This window comes from Rhinichthys klamathensis, unplaced genomic scaffold, assembly GCF_029890125.1.
Source record: "Rhinichthys klamathensis goyatoka isolate OS25496 unplaced genomic scaffold, OSU_Roscu_1.1 h1tg000716l_1, whole genome shotgun sequence".
NCBI lineage: Eukaryota > Metazoa > Chordata > Actinopteri > Cypriniformes > Leuciscidae > Rhinichthys > Rhinichthys klamathensis.
In genome coordinates this window covers 141,625-164,223 of record NW_026607131.1, presented here as the reverse complement: position 1 = coordinate 164,223, position 22,599 = coordinate 141,625, and the positions used below count along the sequence as shown (strand labels likewise).

The 22,599-nt window shown below is 37.1% G+C and overlaps 2 protein-coding genes across 3 annotated transcripts; both read right to left on the bottom strand.

Annotated features, from left to right (window-relative positions):
* Positions 1-299: 299 nt before the first annotated feature.
* Positions 300-12,800, bottom strand: si:ch211-132f19.7 (adenylate cyclase type 8). Its single transcript, XM_056242244.1, has 18 exons — positions 11,842-12,800; positions 11,362-11,511; positions 11,157-11,287; positions 10,953-11,064; positions 10,603-10,730; positions 9,269-9,427; positions 8,951-9,182; positions 7,617-7,805; positions 7,433-7,533; positions 7,121-7,322; positions 6,951-7,043; positions 6,644-6,816; positions 5,962-6,043; positions 5,525-5,683; positions 5,173-5,319; positions 4,859-4,951; positions 2,451-2,565; positions 300-836 (listed from the first exon to the last, which is right to left on the bottom strand). Exons 1-18 carry the CDS (start codon positions 12,715-12,717, stop codon positions 430-432), a joined length of 3,549 nt encoding a protein of 1,182 aa, XP_056098219.1. The 5' UTR covers positions 12,718-12,800; the 3' UTR covers positions 300-429.
* Positions 12,801-17,190: 4,390 nt separating this feature from the next.
* dnajc27 (DnaJ (Hsp40) homolog, subfamily C, member 27) lies at positions 17,191-22,237 on the bottom strand. 2 transcript variants are annotated; one of them, XM_056242246.1, is made up of 8 exons: positions 21,845-22,237; positions 21,481-21,563; positions 20,966-21,035; positions 20,292-20,456; positions 20,086-20,208; positions 19,830-19,990; positions 17,659-17,787; positions 17,191-17,227 (listed from the first exon to the last, which is right to left on the bottom strand). In XM_056242246.1, the coding sequence occupies exons 1-8, from the start codon at positions 21,929-21,931 to the stop codon at positions 17,224-17,226; spliced, it is 822 nt and encodes a 273-aa protein (XP_056098221.1). In that variant the 5' UTR covers positions 21,932-22,237; the 3' UTR covers positions 17,191-17,223. The 2 variants fall into 2 exon arrangements, with proteins under 2 accessions (XP_056098221.1, XP_056098220.1); XM_056242245.1 differs by lacking the exon at positions 17,191-17,227 and having other exon boundaries at positions 17,553-17,787; positions 21,845-22,236.
* Between the last annotated feature and the right edge of the window lie 362 nt (positions 22,238-22,599).

Below are 22,599 nucleotides of genomic sequence, written 5' to 3'. Positions count from 1 at the left end.
GGAATTTCACAGACAAGGCTTAAACCTAGTCCCAGACTAAAATGCATGTTTGAGCTGTCTTAACTGAAAGTAACTTGTACTGACTTATCTTAAAATGTCATTGTTTTGTCTCATGATGCACACCAGTAATGCTTTTTTCTAAAGCACATTTATAAAAGCTACTTAAATGCACTAATTGAACTAAGGCCTAATCCTGGCTTAATCTAAGCCCTGTCTGTGAAACCGGGCCTAAAAATCCCAGTGATTTCAGGACAAAAGGAACACGACTTTGGAAATCAGAAGAAATCTTACAAGAGAAATAAAGTTATTACTATTTACAAAGAAATACAGAGAAAATGGAAAATCACTTAAAGGCAATGACTCATGAAAGAGACATGAGTCTCTAAAAGAGGTATTGAATGTGGTTCCTGTCCAGTTTTCAATCCAAACTCATGTTATCTCCATGAGATGAAAGCCTCCACTGGCCTCTCGTAACTCCTCTTTCTTGCGGGCCTGCACCAGGGTAAAGACCACAGCACCGAGGGTGTTCCTCCCGAGAGAGATCCCTCTGCTGGTGATCCTCTCGCCGTAGTTTAAGCTCTTTTCCCTGCTGCTAACAAAGTATGTGCGGACCCCTCCCCGCCGCTCGCTAACCCCTTTGACGTAGATATCTCCTCTAAGCTGTAGCACAAAGCCGTGGTCGGCCAGGATACGGCTCGTGCCCTCCGGGACCTGAATACGCCCACTGAGCCCTGTGCTGTCCATTCGGCTAGCAAGATTCACAGTCATGCCCCAGATATCATACTGGGGCTTAGTGGCGCCAATCACCCCGGCGACTACAGGCCCATGAGAAATACCTGTGTGATAGAGGAGCAGTTTTATGCCCATTAATGGTCTTTCAGAAGAAGAGCAAAGGTAGTTACAACATTTTGTAAAGATTACAAGGCAAAAGTTAACTCTCATCCTCTCCTCGCATTCTGTAACAAATCCTTCCCTCGTGGTTAAAAATGACCCGAAACCCTTAAATTATACTTTTTTTATTTTGTCCAGACTCCAGAGAGCTTATATTACTTAATTGTTATATATTTTTTTATGCTTTTTTGGGGAGAGATTTTGTATTATCTTTTTTAATTTACCTTTAAATTACTAAATTTTATAAATAATCATTTAAGCATATTCTTCACATCCTTTCAACTTAAATTCAAAATAACTCTTCAAAACATGCATAAACCAGGTTAGATCAGCTCAAAATATCTCACAATGGGTCAATGTTGGTGATTGCCGAACTCTTGTGGTATTTGCCGTACACAACATGAAATTTCATGACTCTTGCCACAGATGGCCTTATAGCTCCGCTGGGTCCTAAAGTCATTTTTTTGTGTGTGTATTCATAGTTCATATTCAGATACAAAAGTTTTGATTTTCGGGTCAAAATTTTCGGACGCGAGGGATGGATGAGCAAAATTCTTAAGATAAATGCCAAGAAGTTCCTAAGAATGTTCTTAAAAACTAAGTCCAATTCTTAAAAACAATCTTAAGAATTTTTCAAATATTTTCTTAAGAAGAAAATGACAAGCCTTCTTGTTACTTAATTGAAAGGCAGGTATTGCTGAAGATTTGTTGAATGAAAAACACCTCAAAACCCTTTTTGCCCTGCCTGTAGATTAATGTAGTTATAATAATAAATTCACAGACTATTTTCATCGCAACTGGCTTGGTGTCACGGTGTGGGTTTTGTGTCTTGTTCCTTGTTCTTGTCTGTCATGTGATTCCCTGTTTGTCATGTGGTCCTGCCATGTGTCTTGTCATTTGTTAATTGTCTGATCATTGTTCACAAGTGTTCGTTGTCTTGTAATTAGTCAGTGTATTTAGGCCCCATTGTTTGCCCTGTGTCTTTGTCTAGTATTGTATGTTACCAGTGAATGTTTCCTGTGTTGTTCTAGTTTCTAGCCTTTGTTTTATGTTTGATCTTATGTTTATTATTAAAGTTGCATTTGGGTTCGCTACATCTTGCCTCCGGTGGAATCAATTCGTAACACTTGGAGTTAATGGATTAATTTGCGCTCCGTCTTATTTCGTCTGTGCGTTCTGCCTTGCTAGAGTAGTGATTTTCATGATCGAACGGTGTCACTTCAGAGTAGCCTACTCGTCCACATTCCTGGTAGTAATTTGTATTATATGTAGCTAGTGTTGTGTTGTAGGCAGCCTAATGACAGGATGGAGGTTATCCTAACTTTAAGAAGTTATTTATGATGATTTTTAAGAGCATTCTTTTTTGGAAATATGAATACTTCTTAAGCTTGTTCTTTACATTTAATAAACAAGACAAGAAAATTCTTAAGAAAAGTTGTTTGGGAATACAAAATATTCTCATCTTTATTCTTAAATTAGAAAATAAGAAGAATCTTATATAAGCACTTGGTTTTTATAAGCACTAGTAGAGCAGTTATATGAGAAAAGCACAATCTTACCGACACGCAACTGGAAGTTGTTTGAGGTACGTTTGTTTATTTCTTTCAAAGTTTCTTGCATGGCCAAAGCGAACAGAACCAGCGTACTGAGGTGAGCCCACTCGTCTTCACATTCCTATGAAATACAATTGAGCCTTAATTTACAAAAATGCAACTTTTCAGTTACTAAACTATTTAATTACTATTAATTATTATGAATTTATATTATTGAATTTTTAACATTTATGATTATTATTTTTTGTTATATCCTTTCTGACCAACATGATGGTCAGAATTAAATTGTTTTTTTTTAAAATATAATTTTCAGTTCTGCTCATAAGTTTACATACCCTTAGCAGAATATGCAAAATGGTAATCATTTTAACAAAATAAGAGGGATCATAAAAAAAATGCATGATATTTTTTATTTAGTACTGTCCTGAATAAGCTATTGCACATAACAGATGATTACATATAGTCCACAAGATAAAATAATAACTGAATGTATAAAAATGATGTTCTAAAGTTTGTATACCCTTGAATCTTAACACTGTGTGTTATTTTCTGGATGATCCAAGATGATCCAGATGTTTTGTGATGTTGTTCATGAGTCTGTTGTTTTTGGAGCACTTGCCTTCAGAAAATTCTGCAAGGACATACACATTCTTGGGTGTTGTCATATTTGAACCCTTTCCAAAAGCAACTGTACGATTGTGAAATCCATCTTTTTACACCGAGGACAACCACAGAACTGTACACAACTTTTACAAAAACATTCACTGATGCTGAAGGCGGAACTTTTGAAAAAGGTCAAATACACGAAACGAGCGGTTTGTGTGAGAAAACGAACAGTATTTATATCGTTTTTACCTCTTGTAACCACAGACCGAAGCGCCCGCGGCCTCAGATCACTTGGACGTGGCTGTGGTTACAAGAGGTAAAAACGATATAAATACTGTTCGTTTTCTCACACAAACCGCTCGTTTCGTGTCTTAGGCCATCAATGTGTACTTACATTTACGAGTCATTAAATCATGTTTAATTTGGATTTCTCTGTGCATGCTCTTTGAGGTGGTGACCATAGACCTGCATTATATGACTGACAGACAAGAACGGTTTGACCTAAAAATATCAAAATTTAAACTACTGCGGAAACAAAGACACCTACATCTTAGATGCCCTTGAGGTAAGCTAAAACATACCAAAAAATAATTTCAAAGTGAACTATCCCTTTAAACAGAGCATTGCTCTTCAGAAAAATACTCAATGTCCTACACATGGTAGGCATATCCTGAATATTTGACCTTTTTCAAAAGTTCCGCCTTCAGCATCAGTGAATGTTTTTGTAAAAGTTGTGTACAGTCCTGTGGTTGTCCTCGGTGTAAAAAGATGGATTTCACAATCGTACAGTTGCTTTTGGAAAGGGTTCAAATATGACAACACCCAAGAATGTGTATGTCCTTGCAGAATTTTCTGAAGGCAAGTGCTCCAAAAACAACAGACTCATGAACAACATCACAAAACATCTGGATCATCTTGGATCATCCAGAAAATAACACACAGTGTTAAGATTCAAGGGTATACAAACTTTAGAACATCATTTTTATACATTCAGTTATTATTTTATCTTGTGGACTATATGTAATCATCTGTTATGTGCAATAGCTTATTCAGGACAGTACTAAATAAAAAATATCATGCATTTTTTTTATGATCCCTCTTATTTTGTTAAAATTATTACCATTTTGCATATTCTGCTAAGGGTATGTAAACTTATGAGCAGAACTGAAAATTATATTTAAAATTTTTTTTTTTAATTCTGACCATCATGTTGGTCAGAAAGGATATAACAAAAAATAATAATAATAATCATAAATGTTAAAAATTCAATAATATAAATTCATGACCTAAAAATATCAAAATTGAAACTACTGCGGAAACAAAGACACCTACATCTTAGATGCCCTTGAGGTAAGCTAAAACATACCAAAAATTAATTTCAAAGTGAACTATCCCTTTAACAGCTCAGGACAAACAAGGGACTTCTGAACAATCATCACAAAACAAGGGCTGTGTAAACTTTGGAACGGGGTTATTTTTATAAATTCAATTATTATTTCTGACTTGTGGACAATATGTAAACATTTGTTATGTGACATATCTTATTCAGGACAGTACTAAATAAAATAAAATAAATATGCTGCACATTCTGCAATGGCTATGAAAACATGTGAGTAAATAAGTTTCAAATTAAACCGTATTCTTATTTTATACTACTTTTTTTCCTTGTATATTTTTATCTGATTCCAATATTGACCTAATTAAACTGGTGTGGATAGTATTAACAACAAATATGGTTGACCAGTCCAGTAGCCTATATTTCATGCATCTGCATATATTGCCAGGCATACATTTTGAAACAAACTCACCTGTTTTTCAGGAGACAGTCCAGAAGCAGCCATGTAGCAGCTGCCAATGGTTTTGATTTTCTCTATGTCCTGGAAGTAAGGCTCTTCCAGTAGCTAAGGGAAAAACCAGGGGAAAAAAGACTAAGTAAGCCTGTCTCTGAGATATTTCACTATAACATAATGTCTTATGATAAAAGAAATGAGTGTTTGCACATAGCCAATACATTCCAATAGTAACACCTGAGCAGCTATTAGCTGTTAAATCCCTGAGCATGTCCACGCTTGGGCTTTTGACGACATTTGTTACTAAGAGGATGCTGCACAAATCCACGCACCTCATCAAAGTCAGCGATGATCTCATTAAGAAGACGCAGACACTCCACATCTTGATGAATCAACTCTTTCTTCTCGTAATAATCTGTAAAGTCTGGAATGGAAGCAAACATCACCCCAACTCGCTCATACGATTCAGAGAACAGGTCCTTGAAGCCAAAGAGTTAATACAGTTGTGTTACTGTTAATTTATTTATACTTATTGATTAATGAAGAGTGCATAGCTGCTGGAACAATTTAAATGCACCAAATAGACCCTCATTTTGAAAACAGCTTGACAATGTTATTACTTACATTATTATTTGTTATAAGTTTAAACTATTAATATCTGTCATTAATAATCCACGCAACTACCTCATTGTTCCTGTCTCTCTCAAGAAAGTGGCGAGCTACATGGCCAGGAAGAATGTTGTACAGCAGACACTCATTATGCTCCCTCAGTTCCTTCATGTCCTCCACTTCCTGTCTGGCCTGCAGACGCCACAGGAAGTCAAGCCTGGCTGTAGTTTCTAACTGTAGGTTAAAGCAGTAATCATTTCTTGAATCATACTGAGATAACTTAAAACACAAAATATAAATTGCATGTCAGCTTTTATTGTTTCAGTTATTTTACAATAGGATGATAATTAAGGCTAAGTGGTGATTTGATTAGTATTTATATCATTAAAAATAAATATATGTATCAATTGTTAAATAAATATGTAATAATTTTATATAATTAAATTGTTATTTAAATCACTAGTATATGCATTCCTATAATACATTTTTTTAATAAGATGTTAATATACTACCTGTCTACTGTTGTAAAGGACGACCACAACAAACATGGCCATTAGCAACACAGAAATGCCTTTGCGTCTGAGGTACTGAGATCTGGGCAAAAACACACATATACACACATCAGAGGGGCTACAACAATTCAACAGTCCAGGAAGTAATTTGGTGGGGTCATGTCATGAAAATTTTTCTTGACTTTCTAAAAAAGTTTGATGTACTATTTAAGGGTCAGTGACAAACAATGATGACCAAATCTGCATTTTAAACATATGCAATGTTACATAAAAAAATGTCTGTACAATTTCAATTGTTATTAAAATTTAAAAGCTCTAAAAAGGTAAAAAAAAAAAAAAAAAAAAACATTTCCTTTACAGTTTAAATGTACATTAATCATAAAAAAGTAGTTTTAAATTTTATAAATATCACCAAGTTATGAAAATTACCAAGTTTTCTTTTTGTTAGTCTCAACTAATATTGCTTTTTCATATTAAAAAGAGTTTAATTGTTATATTTTAAATTTTACCTGTAAATATACTGTTACTTTCAAAACTGTAAATTTACTCTAAACAATAATAATAATAAAAAGATTGCAAAAATGGCTTATTCATCGTTGAAGTGCCTAAGTGTCTTAAAATCGAACACATTACCACATTCAGAAACTTGGTATGAACTCTTCAATAAAGCAAAATATTGTACCTCTGAATTTGGCCGTTTTGGTGTTGGCGGATAAAGAGCACATGGAAGGCTACCTCAATGAGGTATGTGTAAACTGCAATGACTAACATCAGTACTGCCAGCTTCAACAGACAGCTGAGTCTGAGGAACACAGCACACGTCACCATGGCCAACACACCACTAAAAACAAAGAACTGCAGAGAGACAGAGAGTTTTATAGTATGCCTTATAGTGGAGTTACAGAAATGGTATTCATAGTACCAGATTAAGCATTACTGGAAGTTATCACACTTGAGACACATTTGTATTTAATATGCATCTACCGTACCTCAGGATGGGTGCAGATGTTCACAGTCCACTGTGAGCCTTGTTTGGAGGTCTTGTTACTTTCCTCATCCTCTCCAACTGTGTTACACCACAACTGTACAGCAAAAAAAAAAAATCATTAAGAGAAGCATTTTAATTTGGCCCAAGAAAACTATCAATTCTGGCACTCACAATATCACAGGAGGCCACACCGAAGTTAATAGTAATAGCGACGAGGGTGAGCAGGTTACGGATGCTCTTGGTCTCGTGGATCCAACAGCACAGATGCTGTAAGTATGGTGGGGAGCGCTTAAATTCCTCAGCCAGTGTGACCAGAAGCAGTAGCATGTAGACAAACAGGAATACTAAAAACTGGATTACCATAGGACAGATTCTGTGGGGGACACATGCATTCAGAGCTATAAATCGGAAATGTAACACATTTTAAAATTCAATGAAAGTCCACATTAGGCTTTTGAAATAATAATAATAATAATAGCTCACTGTGGTGAGGGGATGAGGGCCTGAACAGCCATGATGAAGAGGAGCATGAGGAAAGAGCAGGCCAAGTTGGACTTGAACATCTCATCTCGCATCTGAGAAAACTGAAAGTGCAAATTTTGTGTGGGCCTACTTGTAAGCAAAAGTGCTCTACGACATATAAAAGCAGTTCCTCTGCAGTCAATACCTTTCCCTCAATGTGTGCGTCTTTGAAGACCAACGTGAAGGGTGTGATGTGTTCCTTGCGCATTCGCTCACTACTGCGCACCTCGATGGCCTGCTTGATTCTCTTGTTGATTTCTCGAGACCCGGCACAATGGGAAATAATCTGATTGGGCAACTGCACCAGGGAGCCATTGGTGAAAGTGGCTAAGATCTAAAAGATGACAAAACAAAAAGCATTGCAAGTGAAAAAGAAAATCTATTACAATTATTAATAGAGATGGATGACCTGTACCATGTACTTGGCATACACATGTATTGTATGTATGTGTATCAAATTGTGTTTCTTAAAATGTCTGTGTGAGTATGCTGCAAACTTACTTTCCCTATGGGGACAAATAAACTGAACTGATATTGTTTATTGGCCAAAATTGGAGATTTTTTTAAATTGATCATATTGATTAGTCCCAATGCTAACAGCTAACAACTTTACAACTGAAATAACTATGGGTGTAACAATATATCGTGTCACAATACTGTATGTCGCAATATGTATCATGGATAGTGACAATATGTATTTTGTATAGTTCAGCCAAGATAAAAATTCTGTGAGAAAAAATTCAAGTTTACAGCGTTTTAGTGTCAGTAACACATTACACTACTATAATGTATAATAATGCAATGGGGGAATATTTGTGGGTCCTGATAATGCCAAATGTCTCATGTTACCAGTAAAAAGTGGCCTACATAATTTTAAATATATCTAGTCAGTGACAGAGTGCAAGCATATTCGTCCAAAATAATTCTGTATTTTCAGCTTCAGAATCATGAATATTTTATATTCTGGTGTCACCATTGTTCTGTGCATTGGGTTACCAGAACCAAGTCCAAGTCTATTCATTTACACCCCCAATGTAATACCAAATTTAGCATTTTAATCAACATAATCTTTTTTGTTTAACCTTTTAGAGTATCGCAAAAATATTGTATCGTGAGTTCAGTATCATGATATGTATCAAATCGTGACATGAGGGTCTCGTTACACCCCTAGAAATAATTTTTTTTTTTGCCTTGCGCACAGACTTCCATATTAAATGCTTACTGTGAACATGATTTTTGTTTAGTTTTACAAACAAGAGACTAGTCTTTTATAAATTATTTTCTAATGTAATCTGCCATGCCACTGATGCTGGTGATAAAGTTTAACTTGTCTCCGTACTGGAACATTCCTTTAGTGTACTAAAGAATTCAATGAATAACATAGTATGGCACTATTTAACAGGTTTGATAACATTACATCTTATCACTAACTAGAAAGAGAAGTAAGATTAGGTAAGGTTTTAAGGCCAGCAGACTCACGCAGTTCATTCCAATGATGTTATCAAAAGGAAGCTCAGCACTCCATGTAGTCTCATCTTTGCTGGTTCGCCGGACTTTAGGAGGCTCCTTGTCTTCCTGTGGGGTTTGGCGGATCAGAAAAGTGTCGACCTTGTGTTTGCGTAAAAACTCATTCCGTTCATGGCCTCGACCTTCTTCTGTCTCATATACACCCTCTAGACAGTCCAAGGTTGCTTGTGATATATGAATCCTCCTAATATTATACAATTTGTTTTATTATTCTAATATCAATTGTATTAAGTTAAACATATGACCATGGTAATGATCCGGTGTACTTACCCTGGGACTCCTCCAGCCTCTAGCATGTTGGCAACATCTACGTCCCAAGACCACACATCAAACTGCCATTTCTGCAGACCCAAAACCCCACACAGAACCGAGCCGGAGTGGATCCCGATACGCATGTCCACATCTCTCTTCAGCTCCTTACGTACATAACTGACAAAAGGAGAGGGAAGAATAACATTTTTCTGATTTTTGATAATCTCTTTTGATTTCATCAACAGATATGGACTTAAATCGCTATAAAGCAACTTGGAAATAACAGAATATGAATATTCCAAAAGATCAGGGGTGTCCCAGTCCTTCTCCTGGAGGGTCAACGTCCTGCAGAGTTCCAACAGAGCTCAAACCTGCCCCAACTTCGCTACACTTACACTGTTCTGACCAGCAGGGGTCCCCAGCGGGGGCGCTTCAAAACAATGAATCATTTGTTACCAATTGACTCCTTTGATTCAAAGCCTCGAGGAGCTTTGTCTCTCATCACTTGTGTTCAAATCACAATCCCTTCGTCTCAAGGGCCAAGGCCCAAAGTCTATAGTCTTTGGTTTAAAGGTTACACTTTACACTCACACGTGTCCAAGTTTTAGCCGGGCGCTAAAAGCTATCGGTCGAGGTAAAGGGCTTTAACTTGTATGCGTGTAGGGTAACTAGAGAGCTAGCTTTGGCTACACACACAATCACTTGTTTACAAAAGGGTCTGTGAGGTTGGTGCTGTTATCAGATTATACAGAAGTGCCTGCTCGTACTTCCTGGTGTCATGCGTTGCTAAGAGACCAATGCCCCAACCAACAACACAAATCAAGCGAAGCAGCGCTCTCGTTGTGCTGAAAGTTTGCATTGAGAACTCCAGCTTAGACACATGACGTTTTTCTCTCTTTCACAAATCAAAACAGCACATTCCCTTCACAGACAATGGCAAATTACTATTTAGCTAGGGTAGAATTTTCACCACTAATTCGGCGCGATTGTTTCATTTGAGCGGTTCAGCTGTTTAATATGAATACAATGACGTAACTAATAATAAGGCCTTAATCAGTGACTGAGGAGCATCGCTCAGATCACCTTCAAAAATGCAGAAAATGGGGATTTCTTCACCCACAATCAGATTAATTTGTTCTGGTACCATTTATACGCGCGGATAATCTGAGATTTCTTCGTCAGAGAAGGATTACGCTGTTGCAAAAAATGTTAGTGGCGCGACAGAGCAAGTCTTTGGGGGAAATCAACATTTGAATGGCTTGCTTACAAACTCTGAAATAGGAAAATCATTGAGAATTAGACACAAACCCTTTGAGTGGGGGGTGGGGGTGTCTAACACGTAAAATACACACCGTATAGTGTTTATCATGGCCAGACCCAGCTCCACACAGCAGCGAGCATGTGCGGTTTGGGGCTCTGGGACCCCAGACACACAGTAGTAACAATCTCCAAGAATCTTTATCCTCATGCAATGATTCTCCTAAAATATCAAAAGATATCTTTTAATAATCTTCTAACATTTCACATTTCTACACTTTGGCATAAAGTAACACATCTGACACTAAAACTAATTACGACTGTTGTGATATTTACAATAGTTACAACAATTCCTAAGCTCATACAGTAAATTACAGTCGGACACACATTGACCAAAACCCTTTTCTCCAACTACCTGTAAAACTCAAAGGTTAATCTTTCTCACCTCAGCAAGGCGATCAAAGCGACCGAACAGCTCATTGAGTGTGCGCACCAATTCCTGAGCCGACATGGTCATGGAGAGAGAGGTGAAGCCTTTTATATCAGCAAACAGGATACTGAGACAAGAGGACATATATGTTCATTTCATGAACCATCCTCGCAGTCTAAATGTGCTGGAAGGTAGTACTGCACAGGAAGCAGTGTGTACCTGACGTCTTTGTATTGATGAATGTAGGTCTTATGGAACTGTTGAGGAAGTAATTCATCATCCATAGAAGTCATATCACCAATCATCTCCATAGCAATAAACCGAGGAAGAATGGACATCACCAAGCGTTCCTAACGCAAAATGATTTCTCATTTCCTGAGGTTTCAGATTAATGATCTATCATATTAAGTCAAGAATCACAAACCTGTCTCTTGTTCTCTTGCTCCATCTTGACTCGTCCTTCAATGCAACGTCGCGTCTCAAGGAAGGCCTGCCTTTGTGCACGATCCGATAAGTAGTGGATGAACAGTCCTGCGGTGTTCATACCCATGTACAACAGACCTTTCGCTAGTAACTGGACGAAAACCAAGAGTAAAAGTTAGCACAGTAACTGAAATGAACAAGACAAGGTTCATTAGTTGATCTCTCAAGTCGACAAGTGGTTGAAGAAAGTCTTGAGATTCTGATACTGGTGTACTCTTGTGCCATAATGGAGCATTTATCAAAAGGAAGACCAAGCACAACTCCGAAAAAAACACAAACTTGACTCAAAATCTCAAGGATAGTTCTCGTGATCATCTCCAATTTCAATTAGGCATTAATGTCTTTTTACTTTTCGACGCTAAGGTGAAAATCAAAAGTGAACATTTAAGTTTAATGAGGTTTGATCTTGAGTCCTTTTTACCTTTCTTACAATGGCCGTGTCATTGTAGTTCCTGAGGGCATCCACCAAAAGGTGCAAGGCAGCGGTGAGGAACCCAGTGCAGATGGACCACAGAAGAGGTAGGGGCAATAGCGTGTAGGTGGCGAACAGGGTGAAGAGCACATACCAGGACTGGTCCTTCTCCAATCCATATACCAAACTACCCAGTGCCTGAACAGTCTGGGAGAGCCAACTCGCCAGCCCAGCATAGCGCAGGTAATCTGGACACATCAATCCTTTATAGGTTAGAACTAAGACGCATATGACTGCTCCAAGTGCCATGAAGAGCCCAGCCAACCATCCTTGTTGAAGGTCCACCATCTCAGGGGCCACTGCCAGGTAAATGAAGAGAATATGGAGTTTGGTAAGGATATCGATGACATTAGTGACTACAAGGGAAGTTCGGCGCTGACCAGATGAATGATGCTGGTACAGACGCTCGAGATCATGAGATTTGAACTTGTGTTGGAGAGCAGGAAGGAAGACTCCACGCACCGTGGAGCCCCAGCTTACAAAGAAGTCTGCGTCACTGAGCGAGTCAGTGGACTTCCGAGTGGAGGTGGAGTTGCGCTCTCGTAATGGATGGATGCGGGCCGCAGAGGAGCGCCGCTTGTGCATGCCAGCAGTGCTCCGTGCAGCTTTGTTACGAATCTGCCTGTTGATGTCATCGATGTAGGCATCGGTAACAATGATTTTGTGAGAATTGGCTACTCGTCCCTCGTGGTGCATTCCTCGTTGGTCGATAATGTGACGTACCGCATTCTGCCACATTAGTTGCTTGCGTTTTAGGTGGGGCGGGGGAGGCGCATATGTGCATACCTTAGGTTGAACAGTGACTTCTGTAGAACTCAAAGCCATTTTCTGAACCTTATCTGAACAGGCTTTAGATCCCAAAACTCAGATAAAGACCTCGATCAACTGCACAAACCTGAAACAAGAGAGAAAAAAGATTTAATAGTATAGATGGAACATTGAAGTTGTATCAGTATGAAACTCAAAAACAAACTTTAAAATGATTTAACACTGGATGTAAAATGACAATGCACGTCAAAACAAGCACAATACCCATAAAATGCCCTCAGAAGAATACATCAAAAACAAGTTTAATACACTCTAAGACTCCCAAAACAAGTTCAATACCCCCCAAAATACCCCTAGAACAAGTTCAATATCCCCAAAATGAGTTCAATAATAAAAATTAGCAGAGAACAAAATCGATTAAAACTACGTATACACATGAAATAAATGGAAGGATACTTGCCATTGATGTGGTGTTGCAAGCTTGATAAATCTTGTAACAATGCATGCATCTGCTCCGCCATGAACAGTAGCCCAGGTACACTGATCCAGACACAAGCAAATATCTAATATGGCAAATTCTTGTCCCTCAGTGGTGTAATGCTCAGCAGCTGAGTGCAGAATGAGTCTTCTTTGACAGTTTTCCCTTCTGCCATGCCATGCACCATAACTATGCAAAGCATCCATCACCTCTGCATTGGATGAATACAACCTCACTCCAGTTTAAAAAGACATCCTGTCTGTGGATGATTGACTCTGTCTTGAGAGTTGAGTAGCGTTGTCTTCAGGTAATGAAGTGATTGCTCTGCCAGATGGTCTGAAAAGCTGTCCTGACCCTTCCCAGAGGTAGCAGAGCACAATCTGCTGAAGCTTATCCTATTGAAGAATTTTGACTCTTGATGGATATGTTTAGAGGCAAAAGTAAGTGGACTTGGACTCAGCAGTCAGTGAAAGAGGAGTTTGGGATCTAATGCACATGCACACACGCACACAGGTAGTAATAGGTTGAAATATAAGGGATTATCTACTCAGCAATGGCGCACGTGATCCATTAAGGCCTCACAGCTAACAGGATAATGTACATGGCTGGTGAGTTTATGTGTGGAGGCAAGAGCTAGGTTAAAATCTAATTGCTCTGTAAATGTATTTTTGGAAAGCCCTGTTTTGTTAATTCCATGTTTCAAATAGTTGATTAAAAGTGTTTTTTTGTTTTCACAATATCTAGTTCATCTTGCCCAGATACATAATTACTTTATAACGAGAAAAGCTGATCATTTGTGATTGGTTGACATCTGCTTTTGAGCAGACACAGGGCAGGGTTTTAGTTAGCACTTAGCAGGCTAGGCCACTGATTCAGGGAATGTGGGAAGTAAGCTGGATAAAGTGCTTCTCACTGATCTGGTTACCAACAATATGTGCCAGGTCAGAAAGTGACTGAACCATCTGTTTCCGTCACTTTAGTGGATGACTTGGGCTAAACAATGTTGAGTTGCATTTACCCACTGGCTTAATTTTCGTAGCATTTCTAAAGCCAGCAGCCATATGACCCTGTAGCCCAAGACTGGTTGCCCACTGAAGCTAAGCAGGGTTGAGCCTGGTTAGTACCTGGATGGGAGACCTGGGAAAACTATGGTTGCTGCTGGAAGAGGTGTTAGTGAGGCCAGCAGGGGCCGAGGTCCTGACTGTCTGTGGTCACAAAAAATCCCAGGATGTCTTTCGAAAGTAGGGGTGTAATCCCGGCGTCCTGGCCAAATTTGACCAGTGGCCTCTGTCCACCATGGCCTCCTAATCATCCCCATGTACTAGTTGGCTTCATCACTGTCTCCTCTCCACCAATAAACTGGTGTGTGGTGGGTGTCTGGCGCAATATGGCTGCCGTTACATCATCCAGGTGGATGCTGCACATTAGTGGTGGTTGAGGAGATTCCCCCCTTCTATGTAAAGCGCTTTAAGTGCCGAGAAAAGCGCTATATAAATGTAATGAATTATTATTATTATATAGTACAACAGGGGCCATTCACACAGAATGCGTTTTTGCATTCCACTACTGCTTTTCTATTTTTATTCTAGTTATCTGACCGTTGCGCTCGTGTCTCACGCATTACACAGCATTCTGAAAACTTGGTGCTTTAGTTAAAAGGTAAAAAAGTCCAACTTTTTTTTAAAAACGCATCTCTAGACTTTGCCCTGCATCTCTATTTTTAAATGCAAAATAATTTCTGTATTAATGGCCCATAACTCTGTAGCTTTTGTGAAACTGGATTAGTTTGTAATGTTGTGATTTAATAATACAATTTTCTAAATCAAAAGGGACCAAAAGTGATTTAAAATTATTCCTTTATTACGCTATAAGCCGAATGAAGAAAGTGAATGCTTCTGTGCATAAAACAGAGACACTTTTCCCCATTGAGCAGTGGCCTTGGCATTCATTTACACTGGCCGCATCTTTCTATTCTGCATAATCACAAACATGCTTCTTATTCATGCTTTAACACATTTTATACTCAGACATATCAATGTCACACAATGAAACAAAAGGTGGAAACAAAAGTGATTCCAGTTAAAAGATTCAATATTGTGTAATGTGTGGTAAGGGTAGCTAATGAAACATTTAGCAATACAACTCATCTTTTCACATCTACAGATGATGCAACAGTCAAACATTGTTCGGATACGTTACATAGTCCAACATAGCGAATAAGGCAGCACATTATCAAATGCCCTTTCAAAATAAACGTGAAATAGAGATCACAAAACGTGAACTTGATTGAAAATATAAATAATGGTTAGATTGCACATGTACACCTACATCATGTTGTAAACACCACGGTTCCATAAAAAAATACAACATTTGATATACTTGCATTACAGTGATTATTATTAATATACAAGGGCCAAACAAAACATTGTTGAACTAATGCATGTTGGCACATCTACATTGCTCTGCTAATGTAACAGTTTTATCTTCGTTATTTTTATCTATTCCAATGTTGGTGTAAACAAAGCTCCTTTCTTCTTACGTTATCCTGGGATCAGATACCATCACTGTGACAGATTCACAGAGAGTTCCTTTCATGGTTAATACAGTTCAGAGTAGAGAAAACAACCATATATATATATATGTGTGTATATATATATATATATATATATATATATATATATATATATATATATATATATATATATATATATATATATATACGCAAGCTACTGTGTCAGCATCAATACATTTTTTTTTTTAGCTTTGCGTTTTGCAAAACCCCCAAAGGTTTTGTAAAGACTGGTAAACGGTACTCTTATACACTAATATAGTCTTGGCACTAGTAGTGACCACAACATTTCATAGACTACCGTTCAAAAGTCTTGGATAAGTAAGAATTTTTTTTTTTTTTTTTTTAAAGAAGTCTCTTATGCTCACCACAACTGCATTTATTTGATACAGGATCCAGTATACCGTAAAAACAGTAAATTGCAAAATGTTTTCTATTCGAATATATTTTAAAATGCAATTTATTCCTGTGATGAATAAAAGCTGAATATACCAGTGTATTTTTGTGGAAACCATGAAACAATTTTCTTAGAATTCTTTGATGAAAAGAGAGTTAAAAAGAACAGCATTTATTTGAAATATAAATCTTTTGTAACTATGTAAATGTCTTGTAAAATGTACTTTCACCTTTGATCAATTTAACACATCCTTTCTTAATTAATTCCTTTAAAAAAAATGTACTGACTCTAAACTTATGAACGGTAGTGTATGTTTGGTAAATCCATTATTTAAAAAAAAAAAAACTATAGCCTATATAATACCCCAAAGTACATAACTTTAGTCAAATTAACTAATTGCATTTGCATGACATACCATGGTTCTTGAACAGGTTGATTTAAATGTATTGATGTTTGTACTAAAACTTGATTCTCTTCAAAAGACTAGTTAACAGAATCTAGCATCAAATATGAGAAGACTTGGGATTTTTAAAACCCAGCTCTACTGTTAAATTGCACTGAAGCAAAGGTATTGGTTAAGTTACAGTACAGTTTGGTGCTTTCCTCCTCTTTGGAGTGAGCTAAGGTGAAGCAGGGGGAAAACTGGGAATCACCCATGTAGGTTATGGTATCCTTGCAAGATGCATTGGGATTAAACAACAGCATTTGAATGCTAAATCTGACTCACAAATAAGTAGGAAAATAAAAGGTCTTTCAACTGTACGTCTATGGGAGCAAAGCAGCACAACAGTCAGATGTCACAGGACAGACTGGGAAAAGGAACGGTCCACCTAAGTCATCCTCATGCTCTAAGGTGATGTGACGTACATATGATCTGGGCTTAGAGCATTGTTTTCCCCATTACAACTTGACATGAACATGTATATTACATTATAAAGTAAACAGGACAACTGTGGTGACTGTGTCATACTGTAGCTGTACATCAAACTCAGCTGTAACTAAGTCTTTGTTGGAGTCCAGAGGCTTCTCCATGTGTCTTAAGCGTAATCTTCACTGAGAAGGGAACTCTGCAAATGCGAGGTAACTCTCCAACTCCAACTAATGGCAATGTGAAGCTGATCAACTTAAAACAAGGGAACATGGTTAAGTTTTTGATAGCCTTAAAGGGTCTAAGTGGTCATTTGTTGGTTTTTGATGAAATCTTGAGGCGAAAAAACAAACAAAACACTTTTGTGGTGTTACAATGTTATTTGTACTTCAAATATTGTGATAGCATATTTAAACTGCCCTGGCTCGCGCAAGGTTTTTAATTGCCATTTTAATTGCACAATTAATAATCAAAATTATAAATAAATAAATATATAATACAAATTCAACAAAGAAAACACCACAGCAAGCAATCTAAAAAAAAAAAATCTTTTAAAATAAATAATGTTTCAATGGCACAATGAAGATTAAAAAAATATGTTTTATGGCATATCTCAGACATAATGAGGAGTATGTTTGTAATGGAAACCATGTGAGATGCACTTGTGTGTGGGCACACGCTCCTACTTGATATTCTTGAGCAGGGACGTGCGAGCGTTAACCACTGCTTTAAAGGCATCCTCACTGCCTGGGGCCACACACTTGTCCGGGTGCAACAGTACAGCCAACTTCCTGTATGCCTTGTTGACTTCCTCCCTATGAGCACGGAATGAGAAAAACCTATTAGTCTCAGTTTCCACACATCAAACAGGCTTAAAATGCTGATATAGCAAAACATTGTGGTCTCACTAAAGAGGGATCACAGTGAAGAATCAGTTAATGAAGATTGGCCCTGTACAGGGACCGTGATTGGTCAGACATGAGGAATGACACAAGCTCATGATTGGCTTCTCAGGGTGTTGGAGAGATCTCAAAGAGGCTGATTAGACTGGCAGGAGAGAATTTAGGGATGGTAATTGGATTGCAGGCATTCTCTAATGATCGTGACCCACATGATTAAACCAGCCAAGCTAACACAACCTGCAGTGTGAGTGTTGCATCAATCATGTTGAAACGCTAGAATTAAATGGGAAATAAGTGTATCAAACTGTATTCACTGTTTGTTCTGACATTCTACTAAACATTCCAGGAAACAGATTAGTAAGTACTAGCTTTGGCTTTCTTAAAAGGTACACTATGTAACTTTTTTTTTCTTTAACTAAATGAGTCAATACACGTGTTTTTGTTGTTTAAGCCCAGTAGTGAATGATTTATGAGCAGTAATATTCACCCGCACAGTCAGCTGAAGCAATACTCTTCTGCAAAATGCATGCTGTTTTGTTTTTCAATCGCTAGAAGGCCAAAAGTTACATAGTGTACTTTTAATGGTTATTATTAAAGCAACATAAACAAAGATTGGAAATAAAAAAAAACTAACCTATTGACATCAAATTGCTCTTATAACTTTGGAGAGGTTAAGTGAGGTTTAATCAAATAGAGCCAAATCAACATCCTAATCCAAATGCAACACCAATAGGGCTTGCACTAGTAATATCTGCTATTTTTACATGATTGCTCAACAAATTTTGCATATTTGGCTAATTAGTGCCGCATGCCAGATTTTTGACTGCATAAAGTCTGGAGCACAAAGTTTATTACAACCAACACAGCTGTTTAGGACTGGTTGAACAACATTTTAAAACCCAGTTGCCAATATAAATACAGTAATATATTTAATATTTAATTTTGATTTAATTTTAAATTTTAATTTCAAGCATAACATTTAATTTGCCATTTATTTAAATAAATTGATAATCATTTTATTTATTTATTATTCTTAAGTCATATGATATATCACATGTCTGACATTTTATGCTCTTTAGATATCCACATTGGCCACTATTTATCACTAGTTTGCACCATCAAATAAATTTATATTATACAAGAAATCAGAAATTATACAATAAATCAGTTTAAACATTGTCAATACGCTGCATCAGGCAAATGTAGATACATACACTACTGTTCAAAATGTTGGGGTCAGTAAGATTTTTAAATACTTTTGTTCAGGAAGGATGCATTAAATTTATCAAAAGTGACAGTTAAGACATTTATAATGTTAAAAAAGATTTCTGTTTCAAATAAATGCTGTTCTTCTGAACTTTCTATTCATCAATCGATCCTAAAAAAAGTATTATGGTTTCCACTTTCCACAAAAACATTAAGCAGCACAATCCTTTTTAACTGTGATAATAAGACATGCTATTTGTGCACAAAATCGAAATATTAGAATGATTTCTGAAGGATCATGTGACACTAAAGACTGGAGTAACGGCTGCTGAAAATTCAGCATTGCCATCACTGGAATAAATTACACTTAAAACAGAAAACAGTTTTTTATTGTATATAATATTTATTGTTGTATTTTAAGTTTAAGTTTACTGTATTTTTCATTAAATAAATCCAGCCTTGGCTAGCAGAAAAGGCTTCTTTCCAAAACATAAAAAAAATCTTACTGACCCCAAACTTTTGAATGGTAGTGTATATATTGTATTTTATTCTAAATGTTTTAATGACATGCTGTAGAGTTGGAGGGGGGAGGGGGGTATCCCTCAGTACATTAACCTGTTTCTGTTCAACAGAGCCCATTATACAGAGCAATAGTCAATAAATATCTCAAATAACCATTCATTCAGAGTATAAAGTACAAAATATCAGCAGCACTAGTAGAGACATGTAGGATGTAGCATAAGATTTACCTTGTGGCCCCAGGTTTAACCCCCAGCATATCCCAGCTGTCTTTGCTGTTGCGAATGCGTCGGATGGTGTCGGCCTGCTCTTTGGTAAAACCTACGTTGACCTCTGGAGTAGGTCTCTTCCCTCCATTTTCACACATGTCAGTTATGGAGGAGAAAAAGGCCTTTAGAGGTGGACACACAGTAGGTAAACAACAGTCATTCATTAAAAACACAACAGCAGGTTTGTAAACGGAAAAGAGTTGAATGAGACACACACCTGAAACATTTCATTGATGCCTTCACCGCTCTGGGCAGAAGTTTCAAAGTAATGGAATCCTCTGCTCTCGGCCCAAAGTCTCCCCTCACTCTCATCCACCACTCGCCTTTTCGTCAGGTCAACCTTTTAGGGTGAACAACAGCACTTTATAACAGTCAATCTCAAATAAATCAAAAATAATACAGATATTTAAACACTTGTGGCACCTTGTTGGCACACACAACGAAGATGATGTTCTCCATGTTGGCCTGTGAGCCCATCTCCTGCTTCATCTCTGTGAGCCAGCTGTCTAGAGCATCAAAACTTTCCCTCAGACCAACATCATAGACCAGAATCACCCCCTGAGAGTCCTTATAAAACTCATTGCGAACCTGTAGAATACACAGCATCAGCTATATTAACCTGGGATCAAATTCTACGCAAAAATAGATGACAATTGTTAAAGTCATCATGAAATCAAAACTGAAAATTCTTGTTTTTGAATGGAATATTGCAGTATCATTGCACACATTTTTTTTTTAATTCATGTACCCTCATAATCTTTTACCACAAGTATCCAATCAATTTCCGACAGACAAAATCAAGTCCAGCCCTACATTTTTTTGTTTTGATGGAGAAGCCATTACACTTGGATATAGGTATGAAACAATAGGAAGAAAAGACTATCACAACTTCTGTTTCATGCCGACTTTAGGTGTTACACATTGACAGCAGCTCTATACTACCACACTGTGGTTAGTTAGATGTATTAATAGAGCAGTAACAAAAAACAAATATGGATTATATTCTATAATAAAAAGAAACATTTGTTTCAACATAATTATTAATATTACTCTATAATGTGCTTACGCATACAAATATAAAACAAAGCAAGCAATACCTCATAAAAGAAAGGATGTCCAGCCATATCAAAAATGTTTACTTTTATCTCCCTGTCTCGAACTTGAACCCTAGAGGTGAAAAAAAAAAAAAACTATTTCATTTACATCCCATCAGTGAATCACAGTAATTGTACTTTATTAATGGAATTAATGTACCTTCTTTTTTTTAAAAAGTGCATCAACAAGTATGTGCCAGTGCACCAATAAGTGACAAAACAACCTCTTTTATCATGTTTACAAAAATATATATATAAGGTCATTAATGACTTATTCATATTTAATATTTAACATTACTGCAAAAAGGTAGATACAATCAATTAAAGAATTAATGAATACACGATAATAAAATTATAAGTGATAATATTTTTAACCAGCAGGATACAAAATAGGTGCGTTATGTGCCATGAATATGATACATTTTGGAAAGGATGTTAGATTAAAGTCTTGCTGGCTGCCTTTAGAACATTATATTTGAGAAAACACGGACATTATTTGTCAAACCCACATCACTTACTTGGTTACGCCATAATCTATCCCAATGGTGGCTAGATACTTGGGCACAAACCGCTTCTCACAGTATCGTTTAATAATGCAGCTCTGAAACAAAAAATATTAAGAAATATTACATATGTTTTAGGTAACCTAGTATGCTACACACTATGCAGGATACCCTAAAAACAAAATCCTACTGAATAAAAAGCTCCTACATTTAAAGCAAAACAGATTACTATCAAATAATGTTTACAGTATCAGTATTCATTTATATTAAATACACTACAATACACATGTAAGGGGAAATCATTTTAAAAGGAGCATACTTCTTAAAAAGATAATTAAGTTTGATGTCTGTATGGTTCATAGTAACAGTATATTCTTACCTTCCCCACCTCTGCATTTCCCAGACTAATTACCTTAACCCGTAACGACTTCTTGTTTTCTCGCCTCTTCTGAACATTCGTGTCCATATTGCACTTATTCCCAAACCACTTCCAAATGAGGAGATGAAATATCCCAAGAATTCACGTATGACTGTTTGAGTCGGTCCGTCAACACAGTAAACAGCCTGCTATATGGCTAACAGAGGGCCGGTGTGTCACGGAATATTATGGATAACATTTGTCCATAAATCGTAAGTACATTTCACACATGATGTGCTGCCGACAAAAACAGCAGGTATTTTTGCAGGTATATATGTTTAAAACTCGACATGCTAACGGGCTAGCTGCCCTAGCAACGACTAACGTTATTTGGTCACGCGATTGAAAACAACAGATTCAACAGAACCTTGTGCTATAAAATAAATATAAAAATCTAAACATATAGTTTTAAAACACCATTTTAAATGATATATTTCCTAAATAGGTTAATGGAAATTATGATAAGTAAGCATGATATGTACAATCGAAACATAAGGGCCGAATTATAGCAAACAGATAAAGGGTTTCTATGGCGACAGCAACCCTATTACAAAGATTCGTCAAAGGGGAGTCAATTGGCTATGTCCAATTCGTGAACGAAGTTCGAACCGTTATTTTGAATCGGATCTTCGCAGAACCAAAAGAGGACATAACCTTACTGTCTAACCAGTCGTCATGACTAGGGCTGGGTTCCAGTCATTGACTGTAAAAAATAG

Coding starts and splice junctions, on each gene's coding strand:
- si:ch211-132f19.7 (XM_056242244.1), bottom strand. CDS start 12,717: ATGGCTTTGAGTTCTACAGAAGTCACTGTTCAACCTAAGGTATGCACA. Junction 7,044..7,120: donor GTGTGGCCTCCTGTGATATT/GTGAGTGCCAGA, acceptor TTTGCTGTACAG/TTGTGGTGTAACACAGTTGG. Junction 4,952..5,172: donor TCATCGCTGACTTTGATGAG/GTGCGTGGATTT, acceptor TTTTTCCCTTAG/CTACTGGAAGAGCCTTACTT.
- dnajc27 (XM_056242246.1), bottom strand. CDS start 21,931: ATGGACACGAATGTTCAGAAGAGGCGAGAAAACAAGAAGTCGTTACGG. Junction 21,036..21,480: donor ATAGATTATGGCGTAACCAA/GTAAGTGATGTG, acceptor TTTCACCTCTAG/GGTTCAAGTTCGAGACAGGG. Junction 19,991..20,085: donor GCATCAATGAAATGTTTCAG/GTGTGTGTCTCA, acceptor CCACCTCTAAAG/GCCTTTTTCTCCTCCATAAC.